This window comes from Meleagris gallopavo, chromosome 1 (genome assembly GCF_905368555.1).
Source record: "Meleagris gallopavo chromosome 1, MGAL_WU_HG_1.1, whole genome shotgun sequence".
Classification (NCBI taxonomy): Eukaryota; Metazoa; Chordata; class Aves; order Galliformes; family Phasianidae; genus Meleagris; species Meleagris gallopavo.
The window spans coordinates 135,111,654-135,125,623 of record NC_139404.1 but is presented as its reverse complement, the minus strand read 5'-3'; the positions used below and the strand labels follow the sequence as shown (position 1 = coordinate 135,125,623).

The 13,970-nt window shown below is 37.5% G+C and overlaps 1 protein-coding gene across 1 annotated transcript in view; it reads left to right on the top strand.

Annotated features, from left to right (window-relative positions):
• Positions 1 to 13,970, top strand: part of SLC9D1 (solute carrier family 9 member D1) — a 29,605-nt gene that overhangs the window by 245 nt on the left and 15,390 nt on the right. The window contains exons 2-9 of the mRNA XM_010728421.4: positions 1,215 to 1,757; positions 5,571 to 5,750; positions 8,679 to 8,870; positions 9,656 to 9,784; positions 10,443 to 10,535; positions 11,724 to 11,910; positions 12,730 to 12,847; positions 13,482 to 13,677. Of these exons, the coding sequence (XP_010726723.2) occupies positions 1,311 to 1,757; positions 5,571 to 5,750; positions 8,679 to 8,870; positions 9,656 to 9,784; positions 10,443 to 10,535; positions 11,724 to 11,910; positions 12,730 to 12,847; positions 13,482 to 13,677 (1,542 nt within the window). The 5' untranslated portion in view covers positions 1,215 to 1,310. The remainder of the gene's footprint in view (positions 1 to 1,214; positions 1,758 to 5,570; positions 5,751 to 8,678; positions 8,871 to 9,655; positions 9,785 to 10,442; positions 10,536 to 11,723; positions 11,911 to 12,729; positions 12,848 to 13,481; positions 13,678 to 13,970) is intronic.

Below are 13,970 nucleotides of genomic sequence, written 5' to 3'. Positions count from 1 at the left end.
GTGGATGTCGCGGCCCCAGGGCGGTGGGCACGGCCCTGAGTGCTGCGGTTTGAGGAGCATCTTTCAGCGCTTTCGGACACGGTTTGGATTGGGGTGGTGCTGTGTGGAGTTGGTTTGTTTTTAAATATTGTGAGCTATTTGACTGTAACGTCAATGGTCTGTCTCTTGTGGGTGCTGAGAGGTGGAAATGAATTCTTCTTGAGTTTTATCCTGCTTGGATAAACTGCGTAGTTTAAATATGGACTTTAAAGAACTTTCTGGGAGATAATCTTGTGAATGATGCTGTTATCACTTTAAGTGTTCTTATAAGTCTATTTTTAAATCCTGAGGACCAATTAGCGTTGAAATAATGCCTCCAGGCCATGCAGCCTTGAGTGATCTAAACTGGCAGTGTGCAGAAGTCCAGGAAGCCCGGCTCGTTTTTTCACAGACTCCTAGAATCGTTTGAGTTGGGAGGGATCCTTATAGGCCATCTTGTCCAACTTCCTTACAATGAACAGGGACACCTACAGCTGGATCAGGGTGCTCAGAGCCCCATCCAGCCTGACCTTGAGTGTCTCCAGGGATAGAGCATCCACCACCTCTCAGAGCAATCAGTGCCTCACGACCCTTATTATCAAAAACTTCTTCCTTATATCCAATCTAAATCTCCCCTTTTAGTTTGAAGCCATTACCCATTGTCCTTTTTTTCCTGTAGAAACGTTTCTTGCCCATGCATAATGTATAACTTAATCTCTTCCAGTTAAGATTTGTTTTGTTATGTTTCATGTAATTGAATGTGCTGATGCTTCTAAGACTGCATAAACAACAATTGGATACGATACAAATTTTTAAGATAAAAACTATGAGAGGTTTACTGATGTAAAGGAAGAATGTGTTCTGGTGCTGGGTGAAGTACAACAATCAATGGCATCACGGCATACTATTTTTAATGACTTTTCTTTAAGAAGAAGCACAAATTAATACCATGTGAGACGATTAAGCATTCTGTACAGTGTTTTTAAAACAAGATAATCTCTAGAAAATAGGCAAGGAGAGAACAAAATCTTATCAATGACCTTGGGCTGTTTCTCAGTTTTGCTAACATTGACTGAAGGAGGCAATGTTATATAAAAGATTGTGGTGTAAAATGAAGTCTTTGGTTTGCTTTACAATTTGTTTATCCAACAGCCCAACATGACCGTGTTTGATAAATGATCGGTACTGTCTTGCAGCACGGTGTGTGTCCTGGAGATGCAGAAACCATGTAGCAGAAAGCTCTGAGCAGTTGTGGTTTATCAATTCCTCCCAACAGCAGTAAAAAGTGAAGAATGAAGGTGTCTGGATTTATTTCCCTATGGACGTTGATTTCACTGCTTTATGGCCAGTTAGGAAATACTGCAGAACACGAAGATGTAGTAAAGCACGCAATCAAGCTGCATCGTGGAAAAGGAGCTGTTATCACTCAGCGAAAGCAGTGGGTGATGGAGAGCTGCAGAAAACTATCTGGTCTCCTTCGCCAGAAGAATGTTGTTCTCAACAAATTAAAAAATGCTATAAGAGCGGTTGAGAAAGACGCTGGGCTGTCAGATGAAGAGAAACTTTTTCAGGTGCATACCTTTGAAATTTTCCAAAAGGAGCTAAACGAAAGTGAAAACTCAGTCTTTCAAGCAATCCACGGCCTTCAGAGAGCTCTACAGGGTGATTACAAAGACGTTGTAAATATGAAAGAAAGCAGTAGGCAGAGACTGGAAGCCTTGAGAGAAGCTGCAATTAAGGTTAGTTACTCTCCACCCCTGCTGTGGCTATTACTAGAATAGTAATATTTTAATTTCATTATGATGCTTTTTCAGTCTGTTCTATACAAATAAGTAGATCTCCATGAAATTGAAGATTTACATTTTAGAATAGTTTTTGAATGAAATTAGTTGTGTTTGTTTTCATTAGCAAAATTAGAATTCTGGAATAGATCTGAAAACTTAGTAGCAGCCAATAGTTATTTCAAAACAAAGCTGAGCGTAATTGTGAGACCCACATCAAACACCGCATTGAAAGAAGACAAGAGGTGAGTCTGCACACAGCAGAGTTGTGCTGTGTAAACGACTTGGATTATCAGAATGGAAATAAGGCAACAAATTCACCAAACACTGAATGTTTTTTCCACTTGAGATGAGAATTGCTCACCCCAAACCTGCCATTCTGGCAGAACAACTCCTTTATTTTCTGTACTCATATGGATGTTACTAAAATGGAGATGTGAAATATTGGTGTCTGGCTTTTTTGGTGGTGTTGTTTGGTGTTGTTGTTTGGTGGTGTTGTTTGGTGGTGTTGTTTGGTGGTGTTGTTTCTGTTTTTTTGTTTTTTTGCCTTGGTGTAGTATTCCTAGCTTAAGAAGTGCAGGTTTGGAAAATAACATCTCCAAGGAAGAGGTGATTGAGGGAACTTTACTGAGAAATGTATGTACAGGTGTGTAACTAGAGAGCTCAAGTACTTAATGGAAAGTTTGGGTTTCCAGGTCAATCCAGACCTGTTAGAGCTTGCACAATCTGGCACCCAATCTGGTAGTGCTCAGAGCATGTACTGAAAGCCCTCCGTTGAGAGGAAATGTTGCTTAGGTGACTTGGCATTGAAATTACTTGTTTCCTAGCCTCTGCCCCTCAACCACTGAAGAAAAATGCTAGGAATTTTCTTTGGGTTTTTTTTTTTTTCTTAAAGAAGGGGCTGTTCTTGTGAAAGGGGGCAAAAGGAAAAAGCATAGTTAAGCTACAGAGGGCAGAGAGGAGAACCTAGGCAGGGCAGCTGTCTGAGACACATGCAGGCTAGGCGAGGGGTGGCAAGGCACTGCTGTGTACAAGGGAGTGCAGTGAACAATGAGAGGAAAGGCTGTTGAGAGTAGAAGTTAGGATGCAGACTGAGGAAACTGGAGCAGTCTGTGCAAACAAAGACTGGATTATGATGAATTTGGTAATGAGTAGCTTGGATCCATGTATGTTCCAGTGACTCAGGATGACTTTGATATTGGCATTTAATGGCAGTGCCAGCTTCTGCTGCATAGAAACAGTAGACATCACTACTTTCTTTTTCCTTTTTATTTTTTTTCTTAGAGTTCTTCACATAGCAGCAGTGAAGCCATCTGTAACCTTTTGTCTCATTTACCTAATTCTTGGCAGGGATATGATTGTGAAACAAAAAGAGGGAGATCTGTAGTAGAGCTTGAATGTTGCTTCTTCTTTTCCTTCATAAAAGGAGGCACTTCTGTGTGTAGTGCTGTTTTAGAAGTGCATCCTGTAAGAGCTTAACTTTTACAGAGGTGGGTTGCGTAGGCTTTTTTAGTATGTCAAGAGATTTATTCAATCAAGCAATCTTTCATACCACTCTTTATGCCACTTACATGATTGTTTAAGCAGTATTTGTTTCTCTAACCTGGTAATTTATGTTATAGTACGAAATAAAGGAGGAGACGATGGGTAAGCACATGCCAGATGAAAATGACATACATGGAGTAAATTTTTATGTTCAAAAGATGTTCACACATCAGGTCCAATTTTCTTCCACTATATTTTTGTTGTCATTATATTTTGCTGAGCTACTCAGAAGATATTTTTTCCAAAGAGTGGTTGAATGGAAAATACAGATGACTGTAGAGGATACAGGACTCACTCATTCAGTTTATTTCTGCCAAGTGTTTGAAAATTGTTAGTATCAGAATATATCAGAATATGTATGTGATGCTTTTCATGTTGGTTCGCTGCTGGGAAAGAGTATGACAGAGTCATTCACGGCAGAGAAATGTTGAATCATAGAATCATAGAATGGCCTGGGTTGAAAAGGACCACAATGATCATCTAGTTTCAACCCCCTGCTATGTGCAGGTCGCCAACCACCAGACCAGGCTGCCCAGAGCCACATCCAGCCTGGCCTTGAGTGCCTCCAGGGATGGGGCATCCACAACCTCCTTGGGCAACCTGTTCCAGTGCGATACTGCCCTCTGTGTGGAAAAACTTCCTCCTCCTATCTAACCTAAACCTCCCCTATCTCAGTTTAAAACCATTCCCCCTTGTCCTATCACTATCCACCCTTGTAAACAGCTGTTCCCCTCCTGTTTATATGCTCTGTCTGAATTTGCTCAAGGAACTCGTGGGGGAGTTCTGGAAAAAGCAGCAAAATCTTACTTACTTTTTAACTGCTTCAAATTTCTTGGGTGTCCACTACTTGTTCATCGATGGAAAAGATGAGCACTGCATAGATTCATTCTCCTCTGAATTTACTTTTTTCATCCATTAGTGAACAAACAGCAGAGAGCAGTAATGCTACTTTCTTAACTAGCATTGCCTTCCTTTTGCACATATTGCTGGGTATTCCCATCTTGTGCTTAGTACAGAATCCTTACATGTATTACCTTGCTTGAAACACTACTTAGCATATACTTTGTGATCAAATGTCTCCAATGCTAGCATGAATAGCTATGCTCCTTTGCATAATGTGTAGCAAGGTGTTTGAGAAAACATTTCCTTCTCAACAACACCATTCTCTGTTACTGTTCCACTCAACAGCTAGGGCAGTGGTCAGTGGGTAAAAACAGATACCACTTTCATCAGCAACAAATACTTCTTTGTCATTAAAGGAACTTACAGTTAAAACCAGATTGTTTCCACAGCTCTTCTACCTTGCTTTTCAGAGAGAGCAAACCTGCTTCTTTTTCAAGGGCAGAAACTCTAACCCTTATTAACTCCACCTTGAATTCTAGGTTGTTGATTGAGGAGAAGAGTCCACTTCTCATACTGGCTGGGGGTTTAACATCTTTTAAATGATGTCTGCTAACAGAGAACAATAGAGAGACCACATCTTTGCCTGGGGCTGTACAAGAGTGACTGACTCTCACTTACCTGTCACATGAGTAAGCTGTTGCTATTGGTCCAGACACCTTAGTAGTTACATTTTTTCCTAATTAGATTTATTTTAGGAACTGGGGGCCTTTCATCATTCCAGTGTAACTATGGTAATTACAAACGCCGGTATACAAGAACCACAATTCTGTGGTTTCGTCACAACCTGGAGCATTCACCTCACTGACAAGATTTTTTAAAAGGGCTAAACACAGTTATAGGCTGCTCTGAATGTACTGTTGTCTTGGCATCGAGGAATTGTTTGAGCTATATGCATGTCCTTGCAGGTGTCAAGTGGATAAAGGTCCATCTACAAATGTGCATGGAGAAGGGAACGCTTCATTTATTCCAGTAAAAGTGTTTCGGACCATTGTAGATGCCTGTGTGGGGAAGGCAGATAAAACCAAAGGGAGAACTATTTCTATCTGATCTCTAGCTGGGTGTGGCAGGATATCAAAAATAGAGATTGAGACTTTTGCGTTCAAGCAACTGAGTCTTACCTAGGAATTACTTGTGTTTCTTACCCCATTCTCTCTGTTAAGACTGGTACGATAAAAACAGTATTCAGACACTGATACAATGTCTATATTGCTTCTGCAATGCTACTGGTAAGATGTTTTATGTCAAAAGGAGCATGTGTTAATATCAAAGTTTTGCTGTATAAAGGCCTGTCTAGCACTTTATCTGTGTTCTGAAATTCGACAGGAAGAAATGGAATACGTTGAACTCTTAGCAGCAGAAAAGCATCAGGTTGAAGCCCTTAAGAACATGCAGCATCAAAACAAAAGCCTGTCAATGCTCGATGAAATTCTTGAAGATGTCAGGAAGGCAGCTGATAGACTAGAGGAAGAAATAGAAGAGCACGCCTTTGATGACAACAAATCCGTAAGTAAGGTTTTGGACTGTCTTTTCACTCGTGTATTTGTATTTATGTTGATATTTGCACTGTAGGGGTATTTGTCTTGTATTAGATAGTTATTAGGATTTTAGTCACTGCTTTGAAAAAGCAAAGAGGAAAAAACAACACCTTTTGGCTCTACATTTGTTTTCTCTTTCCTTTTAAGAGAAGAAAGCATTTAGTAGTAGAATAATTGCTTGTTAAGAATGAGCAAACAGGAATCATTATTCTTTTTGTTGTATTCTTTTTACTTCCAAATCAATGGAAGTACTTCCTGTAGCTACCATTTACAGTGACAAGTGTACTCCATCTCACTGAGACAGCTCATGGGAGTTACGACCACTCTGGGATGGTGGTAGGGGCTATGATATTTAGACTTCACAGGATATGGAGTTACTGTGTTAAGTATAGCCTCCATTTTTATTTTTCTCTCTGTTGAGAAAGTTATAGGTGAACAAGAATCCTTGCAGTTAGTTTTCACAACCTGCATAAACGTGTATTGTTCAAGGTAAGGACTTCTGACTTTCTCTGCTTTTAGCACCATTTGTGTTGTTCTTGTTTTCTGTGTTGCACGATGGACAGTGTCCCTCAGGTAAGGCTGTGTGTAGTTTGATCTGGGAGTATATCAATTTATTCCAGTGTCCCACTGTGTTTTTTCTCAGAGACAGCCCCTCAGTTGGTCCTTTCATATAATCATGGGTTGCAGTTTTTATTTGTCTTCTTCAGTTTGAAGATTTTGTTGATTTGCAGGTTGTCTTATAAGACAAACGTAGCTCGTAAATTCTGCTGAGGAGGAAAAACTATTGCTCTGTAGGAGAGAGTCAGGCAGGCTTTGTGACTGTACGCTCTTGAAGGAAAGTGAAAGTAGCTTTTTGTCTACATCTGACCCCTGCAATTATACCTCCAGGTAACCCTACCTAGCAGGACCGAAAGTGTGTAGAGAAGAGCTTGCTAGAGTGCCCTCTTCTGTTACACTGGGATATAACAGCCGATTTTAGTGATACGAGTACTATTTCATCTGCAATAGCTGGTCACTGAGGGGGGAAAAAACAACATATTCTTCTTGTCCAGTGTCTCTTCTATTTTTTGTCTTATCTCTAGTCATGAAATAAAGAAAAGTAATAACGAAATTCAAACAAGAGGACTATTTACATCTCTGTCTTTGTAAGGACTGTCTAGCATATTTTCTCTCAAGCTAAAAGACAAGTAAAAAAAGCTCTAATAGAATCATCAGCACTCTGTTAGGATGTAAAGGCTTTTATTAAAGACATAGTCAAATAGAGATGTATAATAGGTAAAAATGGAGGAAAAAAAAAAGAATATGAGCTAACCTACATTATAGAAAACAACAATATTTGTGCACTGTTGCATGGAACACCCTTTCAGGAATAGTTGTTTGAAGAAATAAAATCCTGAAAATAAATGCTTTGTCATTGTGTCCTCACATTTGTTAGTATTTTTTCGAAGCATTCTGGATCTATGCCATCTATTCTTGTTCTCATAGTGGAGTCTGTCTTTCGTAAAAGCAAAACTCCAGCATGATATCATCACAATATATGATTTATAAATATATTACACAGGGGAAAAAAAAAAGGTTGTTTTTCGTAATTGTCTTAATCTTGCAACATTTTTCCTGTATTTCTAATATTGTTTCTGAACTAGGCTGAACTTCTCTAGAGGATGAATACACTTATTCAATAATGTCACTTTTATTTGGTCTTTGATATTATTTAAATTTTGATACAGAGAAGTTTGGCTAGATTCTATTTACACAGCTACCAAATACAAAGGAACATTTAACAAACTCTTTATGAATTTAGAATTCTAGATCTTCAAAGCAGATGCTTTGAAGCTGATGTATTTAATAATATAATTTTGTTTAGTGAATGTTATCATTGACCTCACAACTTCAAATTCTCAAGGTGGTACTAGAACAGATGTTGCCTTGTTAATATTTCAGTTTTTTGGTGAAGTCAATCATCTGCAAGATGGGGAGACTGCACTAAGCAGTTAAATAATTCTTACGTGAAAATCAGTATATTTGAAATTGTGAAGTCAGCATTTAACACTATGCTCTAAGCTCTGTTTTTGTTTTTCCTTGTAGTGGCAATAAGGTTGTGGAAGGAGGGGTTGGGAGTGTACATAATAGAAAAGCAACAGGATTGGGAACCTGTTGTGTATTCTGATTAGAAACAGTTCTTCGTGAATGCTGACTGTAGGGAAGCCTTTCTTCTTTGTTCTGATACTGTGAGAACAGTTTGCATGTATGTGACGTGCAGCTGCTCCTGCTTTCTCTCATCAGCTGAAAACATGAAAACTTGCTTTGGTCTCTTAGACTTGGCAATAGACACTCGGTTCTGCAATGGAAAATAGTGTGGTAAGTGGGGAGCTTAGGGAGGTGAGAGTGGAATAGACATAGAGGCAGGTTGTAGGCAAAAAGTGGGTAAAATACAACTTCCATAATTTCTAAAGAGAAAATGGTCACCAACCTTTCATTCTAGCACTGAAAAATGCTAATATTTGGTTAGACATATTGTACTTCTAAGTAATTCTGCAAACTTCAGAATTTGTTTCAATTTCCTGCATTGGAATTCTACAGCTTTGAAACCCCATCTTTATAATGTTGTGGGTTTTTTTGATTGGACTTGGCTTGGCTAAAGAGGCATAGAAAATTGGCCTGGAAAACCTCTCATTGATTAAAATGAAAAGCAAACGTAGCATTTTCAGTTATGAACATCAAGATTTGATAAAAAGGTCGAAAAGATTTATATAAAAAGAAGCTGCAGTATTTTTAGTCAACATGGACACCTTCTGGAGCAACTTCAAGCACAGCTAATAGCCTTCCATGTTAGCTTGTACACTTCATAGATGCATGTCTTTGTTTTTGTTTTTCTTTTTTTTCCTTTTTCTTACAGGTAAGAGGTGTTAACTTTGAAGCTGTTTTAAGGGTGGAAGAAGATGAAGCCAACTCCAAAAGAAATGCTTCGAAAAGAGAAGTAGAGGATGACTTAGGTCTTAGTATGCTCATTGATTCCCAGAACAATCAGTATATCCTTACTAAGCCCAGGGATTCAACCATTCCTCGTGCTGATCATCACTTCATAAAGGTGATAATTGTAGAGATGCTATTGTCTTTTTTTTTTTTTTTTTTTTTCCCTTTTAAATAAGACTTACTCCCATCAGTTTGTATGCTGGTAGTTTTTTACTGGGTTGAATACAATTTCACATTTTTTATTTTTTTTTTCCACTACAAAGCTACCCTAGTATTCATTATTTTCCCCTTCTCCTTGCAATCTGGCCAGTGTGTTCCTAATTTTAACATAGTTTTCATAAGACTGATGCTCTCTGTTCATATTTAGCTTAACTTGTTGTTCCTTTGGGGCAGCACAGTGTTAAAGCAAGCTACTAGTTTACCTGATAAGCTACTTACATATTGTCACAACAGAGAATTTATATATTTATATACTGCAGTAAAGGAATGGAAGCTGCACAATGCATCAGTTTGTTATTATATTTGTTCTCCATGACAAATAAGTGGATTGAGATTTAAAAAAAAAAAAAAAAATTGGTGTATTCCACTGTTTTGTGTCAGTCTCTCTAGCAGCCCTAATTACCTGTATACCTCCTATAGTGTATTTAAGATGTTTTATAAGTTGATCAGAATTCCCCTTATTACTAAAGGGTTAGTACTTTGACTGCTTCATCTGCAAATAGAAGTGCTTACGCCTACAGTTGTGTTCAGGTAAGTTTACTGAAGTTTTGCTTTGTTTTCTCAGGCAGTATTCTACATGTGATTTTAGTGCCACTTACCTTTTGAAGGGTAATAGTTTTTAATTTCACCACTAATTTGTGTATCCCTTATACTAACATACTTGTAAATTTTACATACTAGGATATTGTGACAATAGGAATGTTGTCTTTGCCATGTGGCTGGCTATGCACAATGATAGGATTGCCAACTATGTTTGGGTATATCATCTGTGGCGTACTGTTAGGACCATCAGGATTAAATAGCATTAAGGTAAGCATGCATGTTGTTTCTTGACTGATTGCATTTACTGAAATCTTTAGCAGCAATTTGAAAAAATGATATGTCCAACTTCAAATGCACGTGTTTTGATAGTGGTCTGCTGTGCATTAACAAATGTTTGGCCAACTGGCACAACAGAATAGATGCTAAATGTGTGTATTACACTAACATTCACATAATTGCTTAGAAATTCCTGTCTTCACAACTTCTGCTCTTACATGAGCTCTTACTGAAATTGACTGTTGGGTGAGTAAAATGAGTAGAAATTTTTTGATTTATTTTATTTTTTTCTTTTTTCTTCCCCCCTCAATCTCACATTAGGAAAAAAAGACTAAAGAAATACACTTTCAAAATTCCATGTTCTAAAATTGAAAATAAATAGTAACTTTTATGTAGTACATGTCTTTTGGAATGAGAAGGTTGACCACTGAGGTTAAGAAACAGGATTGTATTGTTGACATTAGAAAGATTCATCAATGGATTTTCAGAGACCATGAGGAAGTGGGAACAACACTGTTGAGGGAACTTTTGTTGCTATATTACTAGCAAGTGAATTACCTATAAGAAAATATTTGTTTTGTAAGGATACTTACAATTTGCTTTATAATTAGGTTGCTGTGCACTGATATTTATTTGATATTTTTAAAAGTCTATTGTGCAGGTGGAGACATTAGGAGAATTTGGTGTATTCTTCACTCTCTTTCTAGTTGGTCTGGAATTTTCTCCTGAAAGATTAAGAAAGGTATTTCTTTGTTGTACTTCTATATTACAAGATTTAACTGCTAATGTTTAAGTCACCAGTTCTGTTTCAGATTTGTACATGCTTTCTACCATATACTATTCTGTTATTGTACAGTTTTAGAAAGATAAATATGGCATCTTTTCTTTAAGTTTCTGGAAAGAATAGAATGCATTATTTATTCAGTATCTCCAACAAACTTTGCTGCTCCTTTTCATTTTAGTAAAATAGGTTGATTGCTAGAAAAATCTCAGACAATTTATGGCAATCCATCTCTGCTTTATTTTAACGTGCAGAGACATGCAGTTGCTGTTATGAAGTGTCTGGTGATTTTTGCCAGTCCTGTAATTAAAAAAATCTGCTTGTTAAGTACTACATACTGAATTGATGATACGTGCTGTACTGGTTAGTAAGCTGATTCTGCAAGTACGTTAGCACAATCATGAGTATTACTTGCAGTGGCCACTGGGATTCAGCAAAAAGGTACAGGTTGTTTTTGATCTTAATTAAAAAAAACAAACTCATAAAACGAGCGAGAATGTTAATATTGGAAAATACTACTACAGAAGATGTGAAGACTGCATGTATTTAAAGAGTTGTTTTTGTGATCTGTTCCCAAATTGGTGGTTGTGAGTTCATGAGACTATAAAAGCTTTCTTTGAAATGTGTTGAAATCTGAGTATTCAGATTACTCTCCTATTTTTAGTCCATCTGAAGTCAAAAATGAAAGTCAGTAATTCAGAGGTTCTTAAATAGGTACTATGCAAACTGTTACTAGATTGCAAGCAACTTCAAAATCTTGTATGGACTAGTATGAATTGGGCTGCTAGTATTTTTGAGGGTTCACGCCACTCCCTATGTTGGTTTTTTTTTTCCTTAGAATCACAGTAAATAACAGGTCTCCCATTTGATTTTAATGTAATTTAGCCCATAGCGGATCTTTGACCCTTAATTTATTGGTTTACGAGCTCTGGGAAGTATACTTAATGAGCCTTCATGAGTTAACGAGCCTCTTGACATAAAATATTATCTCCTAGGTATAATATCTTTAGAGCTTTGGGATGTGCATGATGAGAGCTGGTTATGTCTGTAGCCCAGCAGCCCCTGACAGTGCAACTTTAACTGCTTATTTGCACTGAAAATCTCTGTAACATGTCAAACTTTATAATAAGAACTTGTTTTCTTCCTGAGGTGTGGAAAATATCTTTGCAAGGACCCTGCTACATGACGGTTCTGATGATTGCCTTTGGTTTATTGTGGGGACACTTGCTCCGAATCAGACCAACACAAAGTGTCTTCATTTCCACTTGTTTGTCTTTATCAAGCACACCATTGGTGTCAAGATTTCTTGCAGGTACTGTTCGAGGAGATAAAGAAGGTAAGCATGATTTAAATACGGACTGCCATAGTATGTATAAGAAAATTTGATAAAAGTGGGCTTTGTGATATTATAAGAGAAACTAGTTTAAAAATGAAACAAAACGTTGTCTGGTTTGCAAGGGATCCTTCTCCTTTAACACTGGTCAGTGTTATATGTGTTCTTGACCTGTTACTTATGTAGCCAGTCCTCTTTGGATAAGGAACGGTGTTAAAATCAGCACACAATTGGCTTTACTGGGGCTTTGGATGTCTGGTGCCTTTTAAGAGGCTACCAGATAACACCACTGCTACCAGACTGTCAATGGGACAGAAAGGCTAACTGAAGTAATTCACATCCTTTTCCTGCAGGCTAAGACCAGCTCTGCTAATCTTTCAAAGACAGCAGCTCTTCAAATAAGTACTTTCAAGTGCCATATTGCTGGCTTCTCAAAAGGCTCCTAAATGTTTCCTTTCAGCAGTTTTGCCAGCCTGTTTTCTTCCCCTTAAACCTCTCTCATCCATAGGTGCTGTAAGGTGTTTTTGCTTTCCTTCTCCCCAGAATACTCCTATTCCACTGCCGAAAGTTTATTTTCCACATGCTGGCTCTTGTTAAATTAGATATGCCTGTTATTCTGCAGACTGTAAGCTTCTGTAAAGAAGTTCCAGTAAATGCATAACTAGAGCTTAACTGCAAAACAAAGTCAAGTTTTGTATGATACTTTGACCTCACCTCATTGAGAGCTATACACAGCCTTCATTTGATTAAGACACTGTAGATTTCTGCAAGCATTAATAGATTTTGATAAATGTTTCCATGACTGCTTTGTTTGGTGTGCAGGGGATATTGACTACAGTAGTGTACTACTTGGCATGTTGGTGATGCAGGATGTGCAGCTTGGCTTATTTATAGCTGTTATGCCTACGCTTATTCAAGCAGGAGTGAGCACATATTCCAGGTAAAAAAAAAAAAAGTGTGTGTGTGTATATGTGTGTATATATATATAATATATATAATATATATATATATATTCTTCCTTCCCCCCTGCCCTTTACAGTTTAGTATATAGGTTGCAAATACAAATAGGACAGTGTTACCTTTAATGGCAGTCCACTAAAAAATAGGACTTTGTTCTCTGCATTCCCTCCGCTGTTTGTACTTGCTGTGTTGTATGAGGATATTCTTCCTGCTGTAGCTACCTTAGTCCAGTCTAACTTGTAGCCTGAAATTTGTAGTGAAAAGTTCGTTACTTCATTGCTAATTTTAATTAGTTTATTACAGATTTCTTCAGACTTTATTCTTTAAAGGCATTTTTGATAAAGGCTGTGGGATAGAATTACTGATTATTGTTTACTATGAAGAGCAGTCAGCAGAAGTCTTTTTGAATTAACATGAAAGTAAACTCTTCTGTAAAAGAGATTGACACACTTAGCAGATCTAGTATTTGTGTTGTCTTGCTAATGTGTTGAAATATCTTACTGTAGGTACCCGATTTCAGACATCTGTGGAATGAGATATTTTCAGTCAAGGAAAACTGGTTTAGAGGCAAGAGAGCAGTTGAAAGAAATGTTCTGTTTCTTCTTCTCTTCCAGCATTTTCAAGGAAATACTGAGAATACTGATACTGATTGGCCAAATTCTCTTTTCTCTGGCTGCTGTTTTTCTTATATGTCTTGTTATAAAGACTTATCTCATAGGACCGTATTATCGCAAGTTGCATGCAGAAAGCAAAGGGAATAAGGAAATCCTCATTCTAGGAATATCTGCATTCATCTTCCTAATGTTAACGGTAATCTTTTAAATTAATAAAACATTTTGATACGTGTGGTAGAGTTTACTATGTCAGTGTCATAAAAGCCATGGCACTTGCTGTTATTGCATATCCACGTAACTCTGCAGTTTAAGTATTTGGCTTTAAAATGTTTTAAAACAGAAAAGCACAGATGATTCATTTGTCACAGCACAGGTAAGTATTAACTGATTCAACTTGAATGTCAATAGATTGAACTTCTGGTAATTTCTCTTCTAGATACTGTAAGGAACATGATTACTTTTTTTTTTTAATTACAAAATTTTAATTTT